The 18,701-nt window shown below is 39.9% G+C and overlaps 1 protein-coding gene across 2 annotated transcripts in view; it reads right to left on the reverse strand.

The window, feature by feature from the left end:
- Positions 1–878: 878 nt before the first annotated feature.
- The window catches only part of NFATC1 (nuclear factor of activated T cells 1), a 179,511-nt gene continuing 161,688 nt past the window's right edge, over positions 879–18,701 (reverse strand). For both annotated transcript variants that reach the window (XM_054984882.1, XM_054984881.1), the window contains exon 10: positions 879–2,594. In XM_054984882.1, the coding sequence (XP_054840857.1) occupies positions 2,592–2,594 (3 nt within the window). In that variant the 3' untranslated portion in view covers positions 879–2,591. The remainder of the gene's footprint in view (positions 2,595–18,701) is intronic.

Consider the following 18,701-nt stretch of genomic DNA (forward strand, 5'->3'; position numbering starts at 1 on the left):
GGACAGCAAACTTTATGGTGCTTGTGTGGTCAGGGCCTCACCCAAGATATTTTTGTATGTGAGTAAAAATCCTTTGGCATATCCAGAAGCTTCTCCATTCATACTCTACTGACATTTCAGAAGTAGAGAGAACTACTGAACATCTGAGAATTATATTGGATCTCGAATTCTTTCTTGGAAACTACATCTTTTAAATGTAGAAAAACATGAAAAAGAGCAATTTGCTTGGCAAGATACTTCTAAAAGTGTGTGTGTGGGTAATAGTCCAATGACTGCTACTTCTGCACAAGTCCCCACAGAAAGAAATGGAAGTTGTATAGAAACAACCGTTCTTAGTGGATTGTAAAATGATTATATTACACAGAAAGTGACTCCAACTGGTACTGCCTGCAATATACAGAATATAGATATTAAACATATCTCATAAAAACCATGATCATTTCATGAGATTTTTCCTCCCAAGAGTGAAAAGATGAACCACTCTAAAACTAGCTTTCAGTGGGAAGTTGTGCTTTATTATATCTATTTTCTAGCTACAAGTTCAGCAGAAACGTGTCAATTTTTTTTAATAATGTGGCAAAATAGAAGAAAATGCATGCAACTTATACAAAGCTAAGTACAGGGTAAGTATATGTTGCTAAACAGTTGGGAGCCAACAGCCAATGTGGAGATGAAGAAACAATAATATTTACATATGGTCTTTTTTTCTGGGGAAAGAGGTGGTGGAACTCAGTGGGTTGCCCTCGGAGAAAATGGTCACATGGCTGGTGGCCCCGCCCCCTGATCTCCAGACAGAGGGGAGTTTAGATTGCCCTCCCCTCTGTCTGGAGATAAGGGGGTGGGGCCACCAGCCATGTGACCATTTTCAAGAGGTTCCGGAACTCCGTTCCCCTGCGTTCCTGCTGAAAAAAAGCCCTGTTTACATATAGCCATATTATATATTCTTATGTTTTTCACAGTACTGTGCAAAAGTTACAAATATGGCTTTTTGTTTGTTATAAAGCAAGTAAGACATAATTATACAGAGTAATATTTCTAAATGGTTAGGACTGTTTCACCTTTTTGTGAAACCTGTTGAGTTTGCATAAACTGTACACTGCACTTAATTTGTCACCACCTTAGTTAGGGAGGTGTACTTCACACATCTTTCCTAAGGCACAATATTCAAGTTAAATGCTTTAAAAATGAAGCCATGCTTTCTTGCTGCTTATGGGAAATAATATGTTGCTACCTACATGGTATACTTGTTGATGGTACAAAATATGATGTTAAAGGCTACAGTGCATGCACAAGTTCTATATGTACTCTATGAACACAAAGCCAAATCAGGAAACATATACAGTGCTGCTTATCAAAACATTTGGTTTTGTAATATTTGTGGTACATGTAGCAAAGAGTTATAAGGCTTCAGTGGAATAATAATCTTATAATTGAACAAATATTTTACATTCTTTGATAACAGTATTTACAATTGCTTTAACTCATCCTTTGTCATTTGGTAATTAATACATATGCCATATGCATTCATCTTGACTGTCTAAAGTGCTTGTTACCAGCATGAGGAAAGAAAATGCGTACTTGTCTTAAACATAAAATACCCACAACACAGAAATGTAGCAAGAGCCTTTGTTTGGGATGTGGACTGCATTCTCAGAAGCAGAAATTTATTGCTGAATTCAAGCCTTCACAAGGCAACCAGGAATACCTGCCATATATAAATATATGTATATATATTATAAACTAGTTTGTACATGCATACACTTACATTATTTGAGCAAGAGATCAATGTAAATGGGGTTTTTCCATCAACTTTTTTGTGCTATTCAGTTCACTTGTGCTGTGTTTGAAGCCAGATTTGAGCCAAAATATCAACATGCTTATACAATTAACAATCCTATGATTCATTAGCACTGACCTTGGGTAGGCTGAAGAATATACAGCTGAGATGACTGTCTAGATTTTTAAAAAGTGTATTGGGAATAAGGCAAGAAGATATAAAATACAGTTCAAGGGGGGAAAGGCGAAGAAGTCCTGGCATTTATTTTGAACAGAATTTTTTTATTTATACCAGCAGTTTTTTCTTTAACACATTAAGTTCTAATTTGTTTATAGTTTCTGTGCCTGGAAATACTTTAGATGGCAGCAGATTCAAAGTTGCCAGTAAAATGTCCTGATACCATAAGCTAACAAAAGAAGGCACTTCAAGAATCGTTGTTTAGTAGAGCCAAAGGGGAAAAAATAGATTCTGCAGCCAGTGATTCACTGTTGTGTCACTTTTCCTATTTTAACCCACGAAACACGCCACCTTATTTCCTCCATTTTCCTTGAGATGATTTTTCTTAAGAAGGTGTTTTTCTGGTTGAAGTCAGTGAGTGAGCTTTTTTTGAGATATATTACGCACGCACACACAAACAAAAGAGGTAACTGTCAGTTCCAAACATTCAAGAAAGTGGAAGAGCAGAGAGGTATCGGGGATTATCTTCAGTTTATCTGAAGCCGATGTCTCAGCTAAGCATAAAACAGCAAGCATTTCGAGATGGCCAGCTATGAATGGACGTTGGTGCTGGAGAGATCATTCCTTATTATTTCGTTTACTGCAAAGGAAAAGACAACACAAGCAGAGAAAATTTATTCCAGTGTATTTACCACACTCGCTTCTGCTGAAAGATATATTTAAAGGCAGTTATATTTCACCAGTTTCTTTCAGGGGTGCTGAATATAAAATGCCTGTGAGTAGCAGAGCAGGGCTGGACTAAGTGCAAAAGAACAAACTCGCACCAAACGGATCGGCATCCTGATACATGGTGAGACCATGCTATGAGAAAAGGCACTCTTTAGCTTTGTTGTTGTTTTGCATCTACCAGATTCCATCTCTCTGATTTGTTACATACAAAAATATTTTAAGTTGGCTCTGAAGATAAAAGTGACAAACAATAAGAAGTCTATAGAAGAATTGTTCTATTGCACAAACTACCCACAGTGTTGCAAGCACCACACACAAAGCTGCAGGGTGCTGACTTTAATGACTGTTAGATATGGCTGTGAAGTTTGGATATTTCTACAGTGGGGAAGTTGATCACAGAAGAACAGAACCAGAATCAATGTATGCACTCCCAAATGGTAGCCGTTAGCTGTGTTCCTTCTACAATGGCCAACAGCACACACAAATGTAAAACTTTACCTCATTAATAAATGCCTGAGGATGAACCAACAAGTTCAAAAATTCACACCAGGCATTTCAAGAAATAGGACTAAACACGGTCTATTAACTAAGGACTGAGCAGTGAGACTGGCAGTGCTGTGTTTTTGTTACTTGTGATGATTCTTTCACCCCCCAACTGTAGACTTTCAGGCTGTGTAGTTTCCCACACTTCAGTTATGTTCATTTATCGCTTGTGATTTTTGGCAGATGGACAGGAAATGACTGAACCTGGCAAAGGCCATCAACAGTGAACCGCACAACATCCCTTCTATTTCCAACCCGCCTCCCTGTGGCCCCTGCCACTGCTTGATTTACATTAAGATAGACAAAATGTCATCAGTAAGGCTGTCACCACTTCGGAGCTTTCCTAACATCACAGGGAAGGGGAAACACATGCCCACGTCATGGAACTAGCCTGGAAAAGCCCAAGTTTCCCTTTGCTTCTGAGCTGCTGCTCATCCCTGCCTAGATAATTCCATGTGTTTGTTCAAGGAAGGGCCACGCTGATCAAAGGTAAACTTCCTGCAGCTTTTAGCTGCTGGACTCAGATTCATGACACATTTTGTGTTAGGAAAGCAACTCTTTGGAATGCAGAGCACGTAAATGAGCACCCGCTGCGACTTCACCACGTTACATCTGAGAAAAGCGATGATGTTTTGAATTCCCCTCCAGAACTATAATGCAGAAGGAAGATGTCTCAAAGGGATACTTAAGTGTCTTTTTCATTTCTTTGTGGAACAGGAAGAAAACAAAGTTATCTGTTTCTCATCGATCCAGTTGTTGTGTCACCAGTACCACATACAAGCAAAAGAAAGGAGAAACAGAAGAGTGATTATATTGTATTTTCACTTGCATTGTGTAATCCACCTTGGATCTCAGTGAGAAAGGCGTAATAATTGTAATAATAGTAATATTATAATAATAGCGGATGATTACAACTCTCTCTGTGTGTGAATGACTGTAAGGAGTTTAAGGAAAAAATTAGCAAAAAATGGGAATTATCTATAGGGTGCAGTGGGGAACAACTGTCTAACATACAATACTAGTGCCCCCAAAGTATAAGAATTAACAAGCAATGCCAATTTATTAAACTGGACTCTGGTCCAGTGTTTATAGCAAGAGGACAGCTTTATCGAACAACCCTATATAGCTATATAGTGTGTCACATTGCAGCTGCTTTGTTACTGGCTCCTGCCAATCTGTTTTCCTATCATATCTTCTATCATGCCAGCAAGGTTTTCTGCTCCACATTTGGGATCACTGTGGATAAGCACACTTGTGTGTTATGTGCTGTCAAGTCACCTCTGACCTATGGCGACCCTATGAATGAAAGATCTCCAAAACATCCTATCATTAACAGACTTGCTCAGATCCTGCAAACTGGAGGACGTGCATCTTTTATTGATTCAAGCCATCTCGTTTTAGGTCTTCCTCTTTTCCTACTGCCTTCTACTTTTCCTAGCATTATTGACTTCCTGTCAGCAGAAGAAAGCTGACAGGAAGCACACCTAACCATCAGCTAATATGGGGGGCCTGGTTACCTTCCTGGAAAGTACTTTGGCATTGTGGTTGGGACATATCTTGCACATGATTTTGAATTGGTAAATGAAGCTTTAGTTGGGGGTGGGGCTTAAGGAGCTTTGCAGGCCAACTGCCACTAGAAATATCTTTATGCACCAGCAGATATGGAGCCCTAATCTTACTTCTAGCTTTTTGTTGCTAACGTTCAAGTTGAAGACAAGGATCTTCATGATTCCTTTGCTTTTAACTTCTTTACCAGGGATGGACTGGCTATTTAACTTACAGGGAAAATTCCCAGTGGGCCACTGCCTAGAGGGTCAGTGGTGGCCAGGAACAGGCAGGGACAAGCCCCAGCAGCTGCAAGCCCTTGCCTGTGATGTTGTCATGTCGATGCCCCCCCCCCCCCCACAAAAGGTCACAACTGCAAGTGACATCATCATGCCAGCAGCATGCCAGAACCACTCTGCTGCTAGGACAAAAACTCTATGGTTTTTGCCCCCCCAAAACACAAAAAACCAAAAAAGATTTACCACTGACACTACTTCTAGGCACAAAGAAAATTATGTCATTATGACACTGGAGACATTATCCTACAATTCAACCTGTTCATTTAATCAAGGTCTGCAGAAGATACTCGGGATTATAATTCTTTCTTCTTCTAAATACATCTTAAGTAGAACTCATGATTTTACATCAATACCTTTGGGATGACAGAGAGAGTTTTATATAGCAGTTAAAAATTAAACAGGCCCAAACCTCATTTAAACCGTCCTTAGCATTAAAAATGACTATTTTGCCCAAATAGGAAAACAAAACAGTCTCAAATTTTGGATTTATTCTATGTAAAGGTAAAGGTAGTCCCCTGTGCAAGCACCGAGTCATTACTGACCCATGGGGGGATGTCGCATCACGACATTTTCTTGTCAGACTTTTTATGGGGTGGTTTGCCATTGCCTTCCCCAGTCATGTACACTTTACTCCCAGGAAACTGGGTACTCATTTTACCGACCTCGGAAGGATGGAAGGCTGAGTCAACCTTGAGCCGGCTACCTGAACCCAGCTTCCGCTGGGATCGAACTCAGGTCGTGAGCAGAGCTTGGACTGCAGTACTACAGCTTACCACTCTGCGCCACGGGGCTCTTTTATTCTATGTATACAGTCTGAAAATTATTCTATGTATACAGTCTGAAAATTAGAAAAATGAATCAATTAAAAAATTTAAAAGTAAATCGGCTTGCTGGGTTTCTCTCCATTTCCTAGGTCTTCTAAAACCAAAAACATTTTAGTCAGCTTAATATATCGTATATCATATATCTGGAATTTAAATGTGTTTCAGTCACTAAGTGATATGTTGAATTTATTAAAATGAAGGACATTGTAATTGATGCTTGAGTTTATTTCAGACTTTCAGTTCTGAAATAAGCATAGGCATATTGGGACCCAGTGCCACAGGATGTAGAAATACTTTTACTATCAATATATCTCTCAACCCCCGCCCCCCTCGTGTGTGGATACTTAAATCTTGATATTGGAGCCATGGACAGACAAAACAGTTTTTTCTACAAACCTGAGAAGAGCCCCACGTTTGCAGAAAAATCTTAAAGGGAGAGGGGAAATAACCCCACCTGTAGAAGCAGGACCTGTAGCTTTAGGAAAGGAATGCCCTCAGTGGCCATTGCTAGGTAATCATTATAGCATTGCCAGCTTTCAACTCTTGGTTTGTGCCAATAAAAAGCAGGGGGGGGGGCAAGGCCCCTTTCAGGGTGATTTTGGCTTTTGAGGGAGGACTCCTTGGGGCCAGGCCCAACAGCAACCACAGGCAACTTGCTATATAAGTTTGCCAGTTGCTTGCTGATGGTGGGAAAATTCCAGCAATTGCAGCCTTTGCCTACTGATTGCTGGCAATTGGTGGGAAAAGGCATGTCACCCAGAGACTGCCTACCATCTGTGGGAACCTGGCAAGGAGGCTGTGGAAATGAGTGTAAATGGGCCTCCAGCTGATGACATCACTTCCACTGTGACACTGTCACTTCCAGATAAATAATAAATACAGCTAAAGATGGGGCAGGTAAAAGTTGGTGGGTGGGAAATAGGGTTGCCAAACTCCAGGTACTGCCTGAAAATCTCCTGGAATTAGGGTTGTTATGGGATGTGGAATTTCTTTTTCCAAAATTTACTTTTCTAAATATAGTCACTGGTTCCTCTTATTCACTTTTTTCTCTTCTAAGTGCAAGATTTCTCTTTCATTTCTCTTCAAAGAAAAATCAAGGTGCCTTTTGTAACTTCAGCCCTTGCAGCTGTTTTATTTTATACACCCCAGGGTGGTGCTCTAGCAGGAAAACATGAAGGCTTCTGAAGACATTGCCTGTCTTTTAGCATCTACAGAGTGAAATTCTGAGATTTTGCAGAACCTCCCTTCCTGCCCTTCAAATTTCTCTTTGATCAAAAAGGAACTGATTATAAACTGACTCCAAATTCCTAAAAAGAGGAAAACGATTGTTGGATTTCAGGGATAAACTGGATAAGGAAGAATTAAGAGAATTTCTCTTAACAACCATACCTGGAAATACAACTGATCTCCAGACTACAAAGATCAGTTCTCTTGGAGAAAATGGCTGCTTTGGAGGCTAGACTTTATGCCTAAGGTCCCTCCTCATCCCTAAACCCTCCCCTCTCCAAGCTCTGTCCCCAGATCTCCAGGAATTTCTCAACTTGGAGCTGGCAACCTTAGTGAGGAAAAGAGGAAATCTTGTGGGGAAGAGGATACAGGAGAAATGAGCTCTCGCAAGTCCTTGCTAGTTTCCCAGTATGCAACTGGGCCTGGCCCAACTGCCAATACTGTGCAACTCACCCAGAGTTTCTCCAGGGAGAGGCTGCAAGGGTGAGGGAAGGAGGAAAAACTGAAGACAGGGGATCAGATAAAGGTAGGCTGGCTGGTGGATGAGAAGTTTTCCAGTGGCCTTTACAAATGCTGATTTGTTTTTATAATATTGTGAGAATAGGACAAGAACCGTTTTACAGATGAAGTAGCTTAGGGACAAAGGGAGATACCTGACATGCTAAAAAGTACATAGCCAGTTTGTGGCCAAACTGCTATTCAAGCCAGAAACTTCAATTTACAATTCTTAGACTGAAACATTACCGTAGATAAGTAGAATCCTTCCTTCCTACATGTTCAGGTAGCTTTTGCTTTTAAAAATACGTTTTCTGGTGAACTTACCAATTACACCCACAGTTTCCCAACATGCCCTCCACTTCTCAAATTTGTCAGACTGATAGTTTCCATCTTCATATTCACCATTTCCACTGACATCATTTTTTTTGAAAGCCAAAATAGAGTTATGAAAGACAGGTTCATCAGGTGACCACGCTACCTGCCAGAAGTTTGAAAATGCTTCTTTTCCTTTGCTAAACACATCAGATGCCACTGCAACAGGATGTGGCAAACTGTTGCACCACAATTTAGTTTAATAAGGAGTTTTTCTTCCTATATTTAACTTTAAAGTGCCCTTGCCATGGAAACTTTTGTTTTACTAAATAATATTATTGACAAAACACTTTTTGAGTCTCCATTTTTAAAAATAAGGAGGAGGGTTCAACAGGAGATATTTAGCAATAAGAACATTAAAGATCTGTTATGCTGCAGTCAAAGCTTGAAAATAAAAGACAAACTTTGCTGACATTTTGGCTTCTTCCCCTGTATATTCAACTGGCTGTTCCTGAGAATAAAGAATCTGGCCTGTCATTTGCTACAAAACCCAGGGTGAAATTCTGGTCCTGGTTTGAGAGAAAAGGCAAATTTCTATATTAATGTTATTGTAGCAGAATACAGCCCAGATCTGTTCCTTCACCCTAAAGTCTTTTCACCACAGATATTATACCTTTGCTGATGCTATGTTCTTCTATGCCAAAGAAACCTGAGTGAAACTACAGCAGCTATATTGGCAAAAGAGGAAAGAAGGGAATGCTAAAGCAATGATACAAAAGCCCACACACTACAGTGGTGAATGCTTTGGTGCATAAAAGAATGCGAGTTCAGATTTCCTGTGACTTTACAATGTTATACATCATTTGCAAGTGCAAGTTAAGGACCAGAGATGCCAAATAGAAACTGTAAAAGAACAGAGGAGCTAAGGATTTCGAAGAAAGGTCACAGAAAGCTGAAGTTGCAATTTTAGGAGCCAAGATTAATAACCTATTAAAGTCTGGCCTCTAAACTGGAGTGCAATTTTTAAAGGGATAAAACAGTATTCAAATTAATGAGGTACTGCACTATGCACTCTTAAGTGCTCTTATAATAGAGTACTATTATACATCACAAATAGACATGGGCACGAATTGAAATACAAATAAAATTTCGTGACGAATCGAGCTGATTCGTGTTTCACAAAACGTGTTTCGTGGGGGCGTGGTTTTCATGAAATTCATGACTTTTTGGGCCGATTCGTGAATGATTCATGATGCCAGACAGGCTGGCGCCGATCCATTGATTCCCTAGGTAACATAGGCCCAGAATGTCTGCAGACCTTTTGTTGCCATTGGAAACTCCAATCTTAGCCCACATAACCTTGATAGGCAGCTCTCCCTACCAACTGGAGAGTGTCTATTCTGCCCTATACAGCAAGAAGCAGGGGGGGTTAATCCCATAGGCAACTGAGGAGATGGGCTTTCTGTAGCCATGGGAACACCAATCTCATCCCTCCAAACCCTGTTAGGCAGATCTGTCTGCCAACCAGAGACCTCCTGTTCTGCTCTATGTGAGCATTTTTTATATAAGGCACAGCTCTCTGCCTCGTGCTTTTCAGTTCTATTAGACAGAGGGAGAGGGAGGACCTGTTGCTGGGATCTGGAGTGAGAGTGGAATTGGGAGCTTTTGGCTGGATTTGCTGCTGCTTTAAAAGAGACTGAAAAGCCTCTTTCTTATTTTCAGCTCTTGGCCTTGCTTGGAAGGTCGTTGGGTGAGGGTGCCTTCTTTCCTCCACCCAACCCCAGTCTCAGGGCATTGCTTGGCTCTGAAGCCTAGCTTGACTGAGGCCTACCTTTTTTTCTTTAATTTTCTTTGCTTATATTCTTATTTAAAGCATTTGTTCTTGCTGGCTTGTTGGGTGAGGGTGGGTGGAGGAGAGCCTGCTGAAGTCTCCCTGCAAGTTTGGCATCTCTGGGTATGAAGTGGGCCATTGAAGTGCCCGGGGTTCTGACGAATCAAGAAACTAACAAATTGTTTAGCAAAATGGGACAATTTTGTGTAAGTTTGGGATTCGTGGAATGTGACAAAACATGAAACGCTCGTTTCGTTTTTTCCCATTTCGTGCCCATCTCTAATTACACAGTGGCTGCAAGGAGTACACATAGGTAATAGACTTATGAGCCTATGGAAGCAATCTTAAACAGTTCCACTCAGATGTAAGTCCCATATTATTCAGTAGTGCTTACTGCTAGGGAAGTGTGTTTAGAATTGCTGCCTATACCTCTCTACAAATTCTTGAACAACCAGTGAAGGAGGAATACAGCTCATAATGAACAGATTGGTAAAATGTGGCTGGCCTAGCATAGTCAGCTATCTTTAAAAGATCTTACATCTCTTTTCTACTCTTGCAACACTGGCAAAGCAGCCAGTTCCAATCAATTTGTAAGTGAATATTTTTCCATTCCTTTGTTTGAACAATTTCTCACTGACTGAGACTTCATTTGTGGATGGCCTCATGTCTCCTCCTTCCTACCCACCCCCAACCTACATAAATGCTAAAAAGTCTGCAGCTAAGTAGAACTGCTTGCTTCTGATCAGTTATATCTTACCCATCCCAGCTTGATTTTCACAAGCCTTACCTTCTATTCCTTGGTTAACAGTCATTGGCTTATGTCCTTGGGGGTGTGTGTATCCCTAGGTCCAATACTTACTTGGTGGAGGGCAGCCATTATTCTCATCTTTCCTGGCAGTTGTTAGGAGCACAGAATGGAAATGGGAATAATCTCAGTGTGATGACTGCTCTCCCTGAAGTAAAGGACAACCATCTTTTTATTGGCCCTATTCTTGTACCTTTAAGAACAACCAGATGGGCAAAAATGTGAAGTTTTTACTGGCATAGAGATAGTGAAGGGAACTTTTTCACCTAGTTTCTAAGTAGATTAGGTTGTGGGAAATGGGAAGCAAATATTTTCATTAACAAATAAATAATAGTCTGCAGGTACAGTGGAGGAGGAAGTTATTTGGGGGTTTTATTTTATTTCTGTATGTTTTATATTGTGATTTGTAAACCACCTTGAGTCACTAGGAAAAGCAGGATCCAAATATTTTAATAAAGTAAACAAAATATTCTGCTCTCTTTTATATATTTCAGTGATAAGGATGTCCATTATATACATGGTTAATCACAACAATGCAAAGAATGGGGAAGTTTTTAAGCTGCTACAAGATTCTGTTTTTACAGCCAAAGACAGACAAGTTTTTTTCATGTTTCCATACTTTCTTCCAGTTTGATTATAGATCTTACAAAGTTTCACCAAATCAAAAAGCGATGTGGTAATAGTGGAGGGAATGAAGTAACAGAAGGCCAGACTATGTATTTATTTACTACATTTATACTCCACTTGTTTCCCCAATGGGGATCCAAAGTGGCTTACATCATTCTTCATTTTATCTTCACAACAACCCTGCAAGGTAGGTAAGACTAAAAGTATGTGACTGGCCCAAGGGCACCCAGTGACCTCCCATAGTATAATGGGGATTTGAACCTGGGCTTCCCAGGTCCTAGTCCAACACTCTAGCCACTATACCACATTGGCTTTCAGTCATAGACTAGGTAAAAATGTTTAAGGTTCTTAACCTTTAAAGAAATAATATCCTCATAACATATTTTGGTATTTAGCATATGTCTGCTTAGCCTGTTTGACAGATGAACTCCACCAATAATTTGTTTCCTTGCTCTAGATTTGGCTTTTAGTGAACCCATGTGGCAGCTTTACATATAGTCACTGTTAAAAATGATGTGAACACTGGCCAGTGCCCGTTCTTTTTTCATGTTTTCATGTCATCTCTAAATACATTCTCAGAAGTCTCAAGCTTAATGTAGGAGCTAAAACCTATAGCTCTAGAAGCTCTTATATGAACGCTGTTACATTTTATGCTGGTCAAGGACTGCTTATAATAAAGATTTGGATTTGGATTTTTATCAGTTTCAAGCTATACATGTCTTCTTCATTAATGGCCCTATAGAAGATATACTGTTCCTATGTAAACCTTGTATTATTTGGGCATAGTGCACAAGTTCTTGGGGGAAAGTGACATGAACCTTCCCAAGTGTAATTATTACAGAAGAAAGACAGGTTCACTGTACCATGCTACTATCCTGCTGCATACCATGTAGGGGTGGCATCTGCACAGGTCTCTGCAAACAGGACACCCCTGCCCCCATTTTGGTTATTGCTTAGCAATGGCAGCTAGGAAATGCCTGTCCTTGCTCCCCACCTGAAGGTGACAATATGGAAATTCAGTAAGCTCAGATACTTCCACTTTTGTATTCTTCCTACGACGGTGGGACCAATGTACCAGTAAAGTATCGGCTTTTGCTGGGAAATGTCTTGTAAATTCATTTTCAAAATGCATGTTTCAGGTGGAACTAACACATAGCTTTTTAATTTTTTTTAGTATCTATCAATCCGGAATGGTATATAATCTATTGAACCATGAATACATTTAATGAAAAATAAGTTCACTGGCTATATCTCATAATAGTAGACAATTCAAGTATGAAACTATGTCAATAGGGTACTTAACTGAACTTGTAGTTCTGTGTCTGATCCTGCTAGATCTAAATGTCCTCAGGTGCCATTGAACAGGCCATAATAGATTGTAAACCTCTTCCCAGAGAGATAAAAATGCTTCCTGCTTTTTACAACACCAAATACATGACAAACTCTCAAATCATAAAAGTTACAGCTATGGTGTAAAAGGACATTTAATACCAAGAGTACTATGTAATTCAGCTCACTGAGCTACATTTTCATTTAAATTATAATTTACGTGGGTCATTTGTAAAGTCTGCCCACATTCTACTCCACACGAGACCTAGTGTTATTTTTTAAAAGTTAGTGGTGCCACGGTGTTCTAAACCCACTGCATTCTCTCTAGTGTAATGCTACAAAATAAGAAAGATGCAGCATCAAAATGATGGCAACAGAAGTGGAATCCTCTTGACTCCCCTCCCCCAAATCATCTAAGTTTATAAATGATGCCCTTTAGCATAAATGAGTCAGGTAGCCCAATTCAGGTCCCTCTGTTATGCGATGTCTTTATTTCCAGTGTACATCAGAGTACATCATTAATGGTGAATGAGAAATTATCATTTTCTCATGGCCAATTCACACTTGCATGTACATAGTTTTGTGACTCATAATTTGACGACTTGCTGCTGAAAGTGCAAGCTGCCTCTTCTGTAAGGTGTTGCTGTTGGTGTGATATGAGGTAGCATCACAATCCAGTCTGTATTTATGTGGTTTTCATCTGTGAAGGCTGTTTTACACATGGAAGTCATCGCTTCACGTTGCAACTATTGTGTGAGGAAATTGCAATGTATGAACTCACCCCAAGTGTTATGTGAGGGTTACATACAGACGTTGCTGCCTTTACTTTGATGGTTTGTCAAACGCTATAAAGCGATACAGAATGTCATAAAAGCGTGTTTTTTTAAAGCACTACCTAGAATGGTCTAGTTATTCACTACTAAAACTAAAATACTGTCCTGCATTTCAGGGTTGCTGTGGGGGTGAAAGAACTAATAAGATTTTTGTTATTCAACTTCTTTTGACTTGCTATAAACGTAGTAAGAAATGCAGGAAAACTGGCATATATGTGGACTCTCCGTTGTATAGGTAAAGTCATACACATTGTGCTTTTATCTAACAGAGTTTCAGCTTATCTTATTATACATTGTTCTAATCTTTTCCAGGCCCCCAGGGATATTTGGAAGGGCTTAGTTTCAAAGTTTGTCATGGGGGGGAAATCATAAATTTAGACAAATGTGTGCAATTGTACAACACTTGGAGTTTTCCCAATAGTCAACTAGTAAAAACCTAGGAAAACCTCCTAAAGATAAATCATTCTAAAATGGTATTATATCATAATCACGCTAGAGGCCTGCAGCCAAAAATCTGGCTGGTTGTTTTAGAATCTGTATGTTAACTTCAGCCTTCTGAATTTCTGCTGAAACTCTTTGCTCTTTCCCTCTTCTATAGCTCCCACTGCCCTTTTCCTTTTTGCCACATTCTTTTGGATCAGTTCATCTTACAATAATCCTGGTGCCTCACAGCTCCCCTGGGTCTGTAGCCTTCTCATAGTGCAATCCTATGCAGAGTTACACCCTTCAATGAACTTAAAATGGCATAACTTTGATTAGGATTGTACTGTCAGACACCCACCTCTTCCTTTCCTGGTTTGCTGCTACTTTTCCTTTTTAGACTTCTCTACTTTTCCTGCTTCTCACTAAAATCTAAGCTGGTCAGCCAGTGGTAACTAGACGCTTTTTCCTGCCTGCCCTATCCATCTGTGGCATTAGGTTCTCTCTCTCTCTTGGCCAATAATCATCGAAACCAAAGTAGTGTAGTGGTTAGAAGAATGTCAGACTAGGATATGGCAGACCCTGGTTTGAATCCCCACTCTGCCATGAAGCTTCTTGGATGGCCTCAAGCCAGTCACACAACTATCATCCTAACTTACCTCACAGGGTGTTGTGAGTATAAAATGGAACAGAGGAAAATGATAGTAAGCTGCTTCAGGCTTCTACTGGGGAGAAAGATGAGGTTTAAATAACTCTAAATCTATGATCACTGATGTAATAAACTCTCCATGTACATTAAAATATAGATTTATATTGCCAGGCTACTACTACTAATTAACATACAGCATTCTTTTCATGTAATGAAGGTGTAAAGAATAATATTACATAACCATAAAAATAATGATCTTGTTAGGAGTGCTGTTCTAAAAGCAGAAAATCTCTGTCATGGATAGAAACTAGCAATATTTAATCAGTGAAGAACAAAAACTGTATCATACAATAGATTACTCTAAAAGCCACAGAATTAAAAAAGATAATAAACTAACCAATAACAAAAAAGGTTTATGGAACAGTGGAAAATATAACCACACATTCCATGAAGACAGTGGATCTTGTATTACCTCAGGTACTCAGGATGTGTCTAAATCTTTACTTATTTTTCTCCCTTTAATCACAATAAGCTACTACCACAGGGCATACTATTTTTGGAAACAAGAGAACAGGCTAGTGAAACAAGTAACTGACAACAAGTAGCAGGGTTTTTAATAAAAGATTATCCTCCTGTCCGTTAATCATGTTTTGGCAGTGATGTCTGACAGTCATTAAAGCGGAATAATTTTCCTGACCTTTTTCTTCTGGGCCTGAAATCTAAATTGTGGAATCAGATGACTGTGGAAAGGGCTTCAAGTGGTAGGGTCTTGCTGTCTATGTTTCATGGTATCTGATAAAGGGAGCTTTGACTCTCATGAGCTTATACCCTGAAAATCTCGTTGCTCTTTAAGGTTCCACCAGACTTGAATCTTGCTGTTCTAGTACAGACCAACATGGCTACCTACCTGAAACTCCATTTCAGAAGAAATGCAAAGCTTTTTCTTCTGCAGCACGCTTTTGGAGGGGGCAGGTGATTCGTTGGGAGGGGTCACCAATTGCACTGCTTGTTTAATTGCATTTACTAAAGAGTTTTTCAAAAAAGGTTTTGTAGTCTTTTGTTGGAAATTAAAACTAGATGCAGCAACCACTTAATTAGGGTCAGGACAGGATTCCTATTCCAAATCAGTCCTGTCACCAGATTTATCAGCTCATATTGTATGAGCCTCCCTGGCATTATATTTTCTATCCAACACAGATGAAAAATACGAGTAAGTTGCACTTTGCTGTAAACGGGACCACTTTTTTAACCAATGAAAGCTGTCAGGCTCTCAAAACGCAGCATCTTTTGATCACTTTGTGTCAATCTCACAATGACATTGACTTGGACTGTAAATAGTTGACAGAAGAATAACACTCTTAGTAAAAAAAACTAAAACCCCCAAAATAACAACAGCAAAAAGCAATAATGAAGATTTCACAGCTCCTTTAAAAAAGATAATTATAGCAGTAGTTTAAATTGTAAAAAAAGAAAGTATGAAAAGTGCTGCCTATCATATTACAAGTTGCAACCACCCCATCTACTCCCAAATTCATATATGCATGCACATACATTATCTCAGAGAAGGAGAAATAAGACAAAAAGCCACATCTTAACCAAAATTATGTATTTACTTTCATATAGCACAAGTAACTGAAACAAATGCTAGGCATGCATTCAAAATTTACACAGAATTTCCACACCACATACCAAAAAAGCAAACATAGCGTATCATATGTTTAAAAAATGCTGATATTTAAAAATTAAGTTGAAATGGTAAGGATTCCCATGAGGACTGAAAAAAGTGTTGGCAGGGAGGGGGGAAGCCCAGTGTCTCAGTGCTCCATTTTATTTTACTTCCTAGTGGATTGGACACTGCCTAAAATTTCTGTTTGCATGGTGGGGGGGAGGGGGTGCCTATACCTCCCTCCCACTGCAGATGTCTAATTCCCCCCATGCTGTTCCTGGGGTTCCCCCACCCCCTCAGGAGGCATATTCTGCAGCACAGGGGACAGCTCGGGAAGCTGGGCTTCTGTGGATGGGAATCCTTCCATCTGAGAAAAATGTAGGTGGGAATCTAAGCCAGTATTTTTTTAATGGCTTGCTTTCCATTTAAGTATTTGCCAACAATTGATGGCCTAAATCAGTGATGGACAATGATGGCACATGGACCAGATCTGACCAAGTAGCTCAACCGTATCTTACTTGAAATGTGACAAAACATTTGCTCAGTCATGTGCTTTGTAACTGTGAATCCCTTATTACTAGGTGAAATTAATTTCACCACAGATCCTATAAAGTGTGAAGGGCCAATCTGGGGTTTGTGGAAGAATACAACTTTCTTGTCTATGCTACTGTTTGGAGAAGAGTGGTCTCTGAGAAATCAGCATCCCTGGTATACATGAAATGCCTTCTCTAATGAATGTATGTGTGCTTCTAAGCTAGTTGTATGTATTAAAAAATTGGCCTCAAGCAATACTGGATCACCACACTTAATTCCAGGCAATATCTTATTTGCAGTAATACCTAAAAACCAGTAGCCATAGAACAAGATAGCAATTAAGTGCAAGATAGCAATCAGGTGCAGTTAGCAATGTTAGAAGCCAGCTACCCTCTAGCCCCACATTTGTTGTTTCTATGAATAATGAAACCTGCCTTAGGTACTGATGATGTACTAGTGTAGCTGATTTTCTGATACATGAAAGAATATCAAATAAATATACAGTCACTTGCATTTAGTCAGACAGAACTTTCTACATTTACACTAAATTTTTTTTAAAGATTTGAAATAGTTTTTTGAATAATCTAACCTATAATGATAAATGGAAACTGCAGCATATAAGCACCTCAAATTACAAAAGAATATATCCCACCACCAACACAAAGCCACTGACTAGAGATAAGGGGAGGAAATATATTAAAAAGAAATGGGGAGAGGAATAGAAGAAAGAGAAGAGGACAACAGAGGAGGGAGGCAAGGAGGGGAGAGGCAGACTACAGCAGAACTTCACAAAGTTACGCATCTCAGTCTTCCTCTAGCTCAACAAAATATCACTGTGCCAAGAAACAAACATTCCAACTTCCATGGCCATTGTAAACAATTCTTTTTCTTTCACCCAAGATCCAACATGTCTCCAAACTATTGCTCAATATGCGAAATGTTTTGTGATCTCCATTATTATTTGCAATTTAATTTCCTTTTTTGGCTATCAAGATTGCCTTCTCAGAGCCCATCTCCCACTGTGTTTTGGCATGGCCAATGCAGTAGAGTGTATCCCAATATGAGAGAATAAAAAACAAATGTGATTTGAGGCTGAGAGGACCAGGTTAAAGAGGATCTTAACCACATCAAAACTGAGTGGCATGGGGTTAGACAGATTATAAACTTTATTTTAGATGCACCATCACATCTCCAGCAATTATGATTTTCGGTCCATAACTTTGTATGCCAATGCACTTTGAATGTTATGTTCTGCTTCATTATCCTCAAATGGCAATCTAGTGTAACTGATTTACTGGATTTTGATGCTACTTTCTCTTGTAAATGTTTCGTTGATGTTGAGAAATCTTCAGTCTTCAAGCTTAGTTTTGTGCTGTGACAACTAGGCAAGGTATTTAAGACTTGGAGAAGAATGTACATTTCTGGAATCTCCAAGGCCATGTAGATGACAAGACTGTACTTGGCTCAAACAATACCTCAGATGCAGACATGGGTGGAAGGCAGCAGGAGGCCATGGGTGGAAGGCAGCAGCAGGGCGTGGTTGGCAGATGGAGCATGGCTAGGCTGAAGGGATAAAAGGGAAGCACACCCACAGGGAGTGGTGGGTTGAGTAGGAGCAATGGAGTGGAGTTGGAGCAGAGCGGAGGTGAGGAGGAGAGTGGCACAGGTTGAGCAGGCCAGCGAGTGGACTGAGAGGGAGTCTGGGTGAGGTATACTGCCCCTCCTTCCACAGAGCAGGGTCCTGCAGCTTCCCTGGCACCCCTTTGACGTTAGGGCCGGTCAGACCGGCGCCCCGCCCAGTGGCGGCCACTGCAAGCCCTGACAATGGCTTCTGAGTGGCAGACTTGTGGTGGAAAATTTTACTCCTGTTGATTACTAGAAAATCACTATCTTCTCTTATTAACTAGGGCAGTATATAATTTCCTTTATTCATTCATTTCTTATAAAACTTGACCCAAGTTTCAGAATTCTTCCACAAATTCAAGCTGGCATATGAGATTGAATCATTAAGCCCAAATAGGCACTTATTGATCAATTCCAAGATTATCCAGTGGTCCTTATACTGTGATAATATGA

Source organism: Eublepharis macularius, chromosome 7 (assembly GCF_028583425.1).
Source record: "Eublepharis macularius isolate TG4126 chromosome 7, MPM_Emac_v1.0, whole genome shotgun sequence".
Lineage (NCBI taxonomy): Eukaryota > Metazoa > Chordata > Lepidosauria > Squamata > Eublepharidae > Eublepharis > Eublepharis macularius.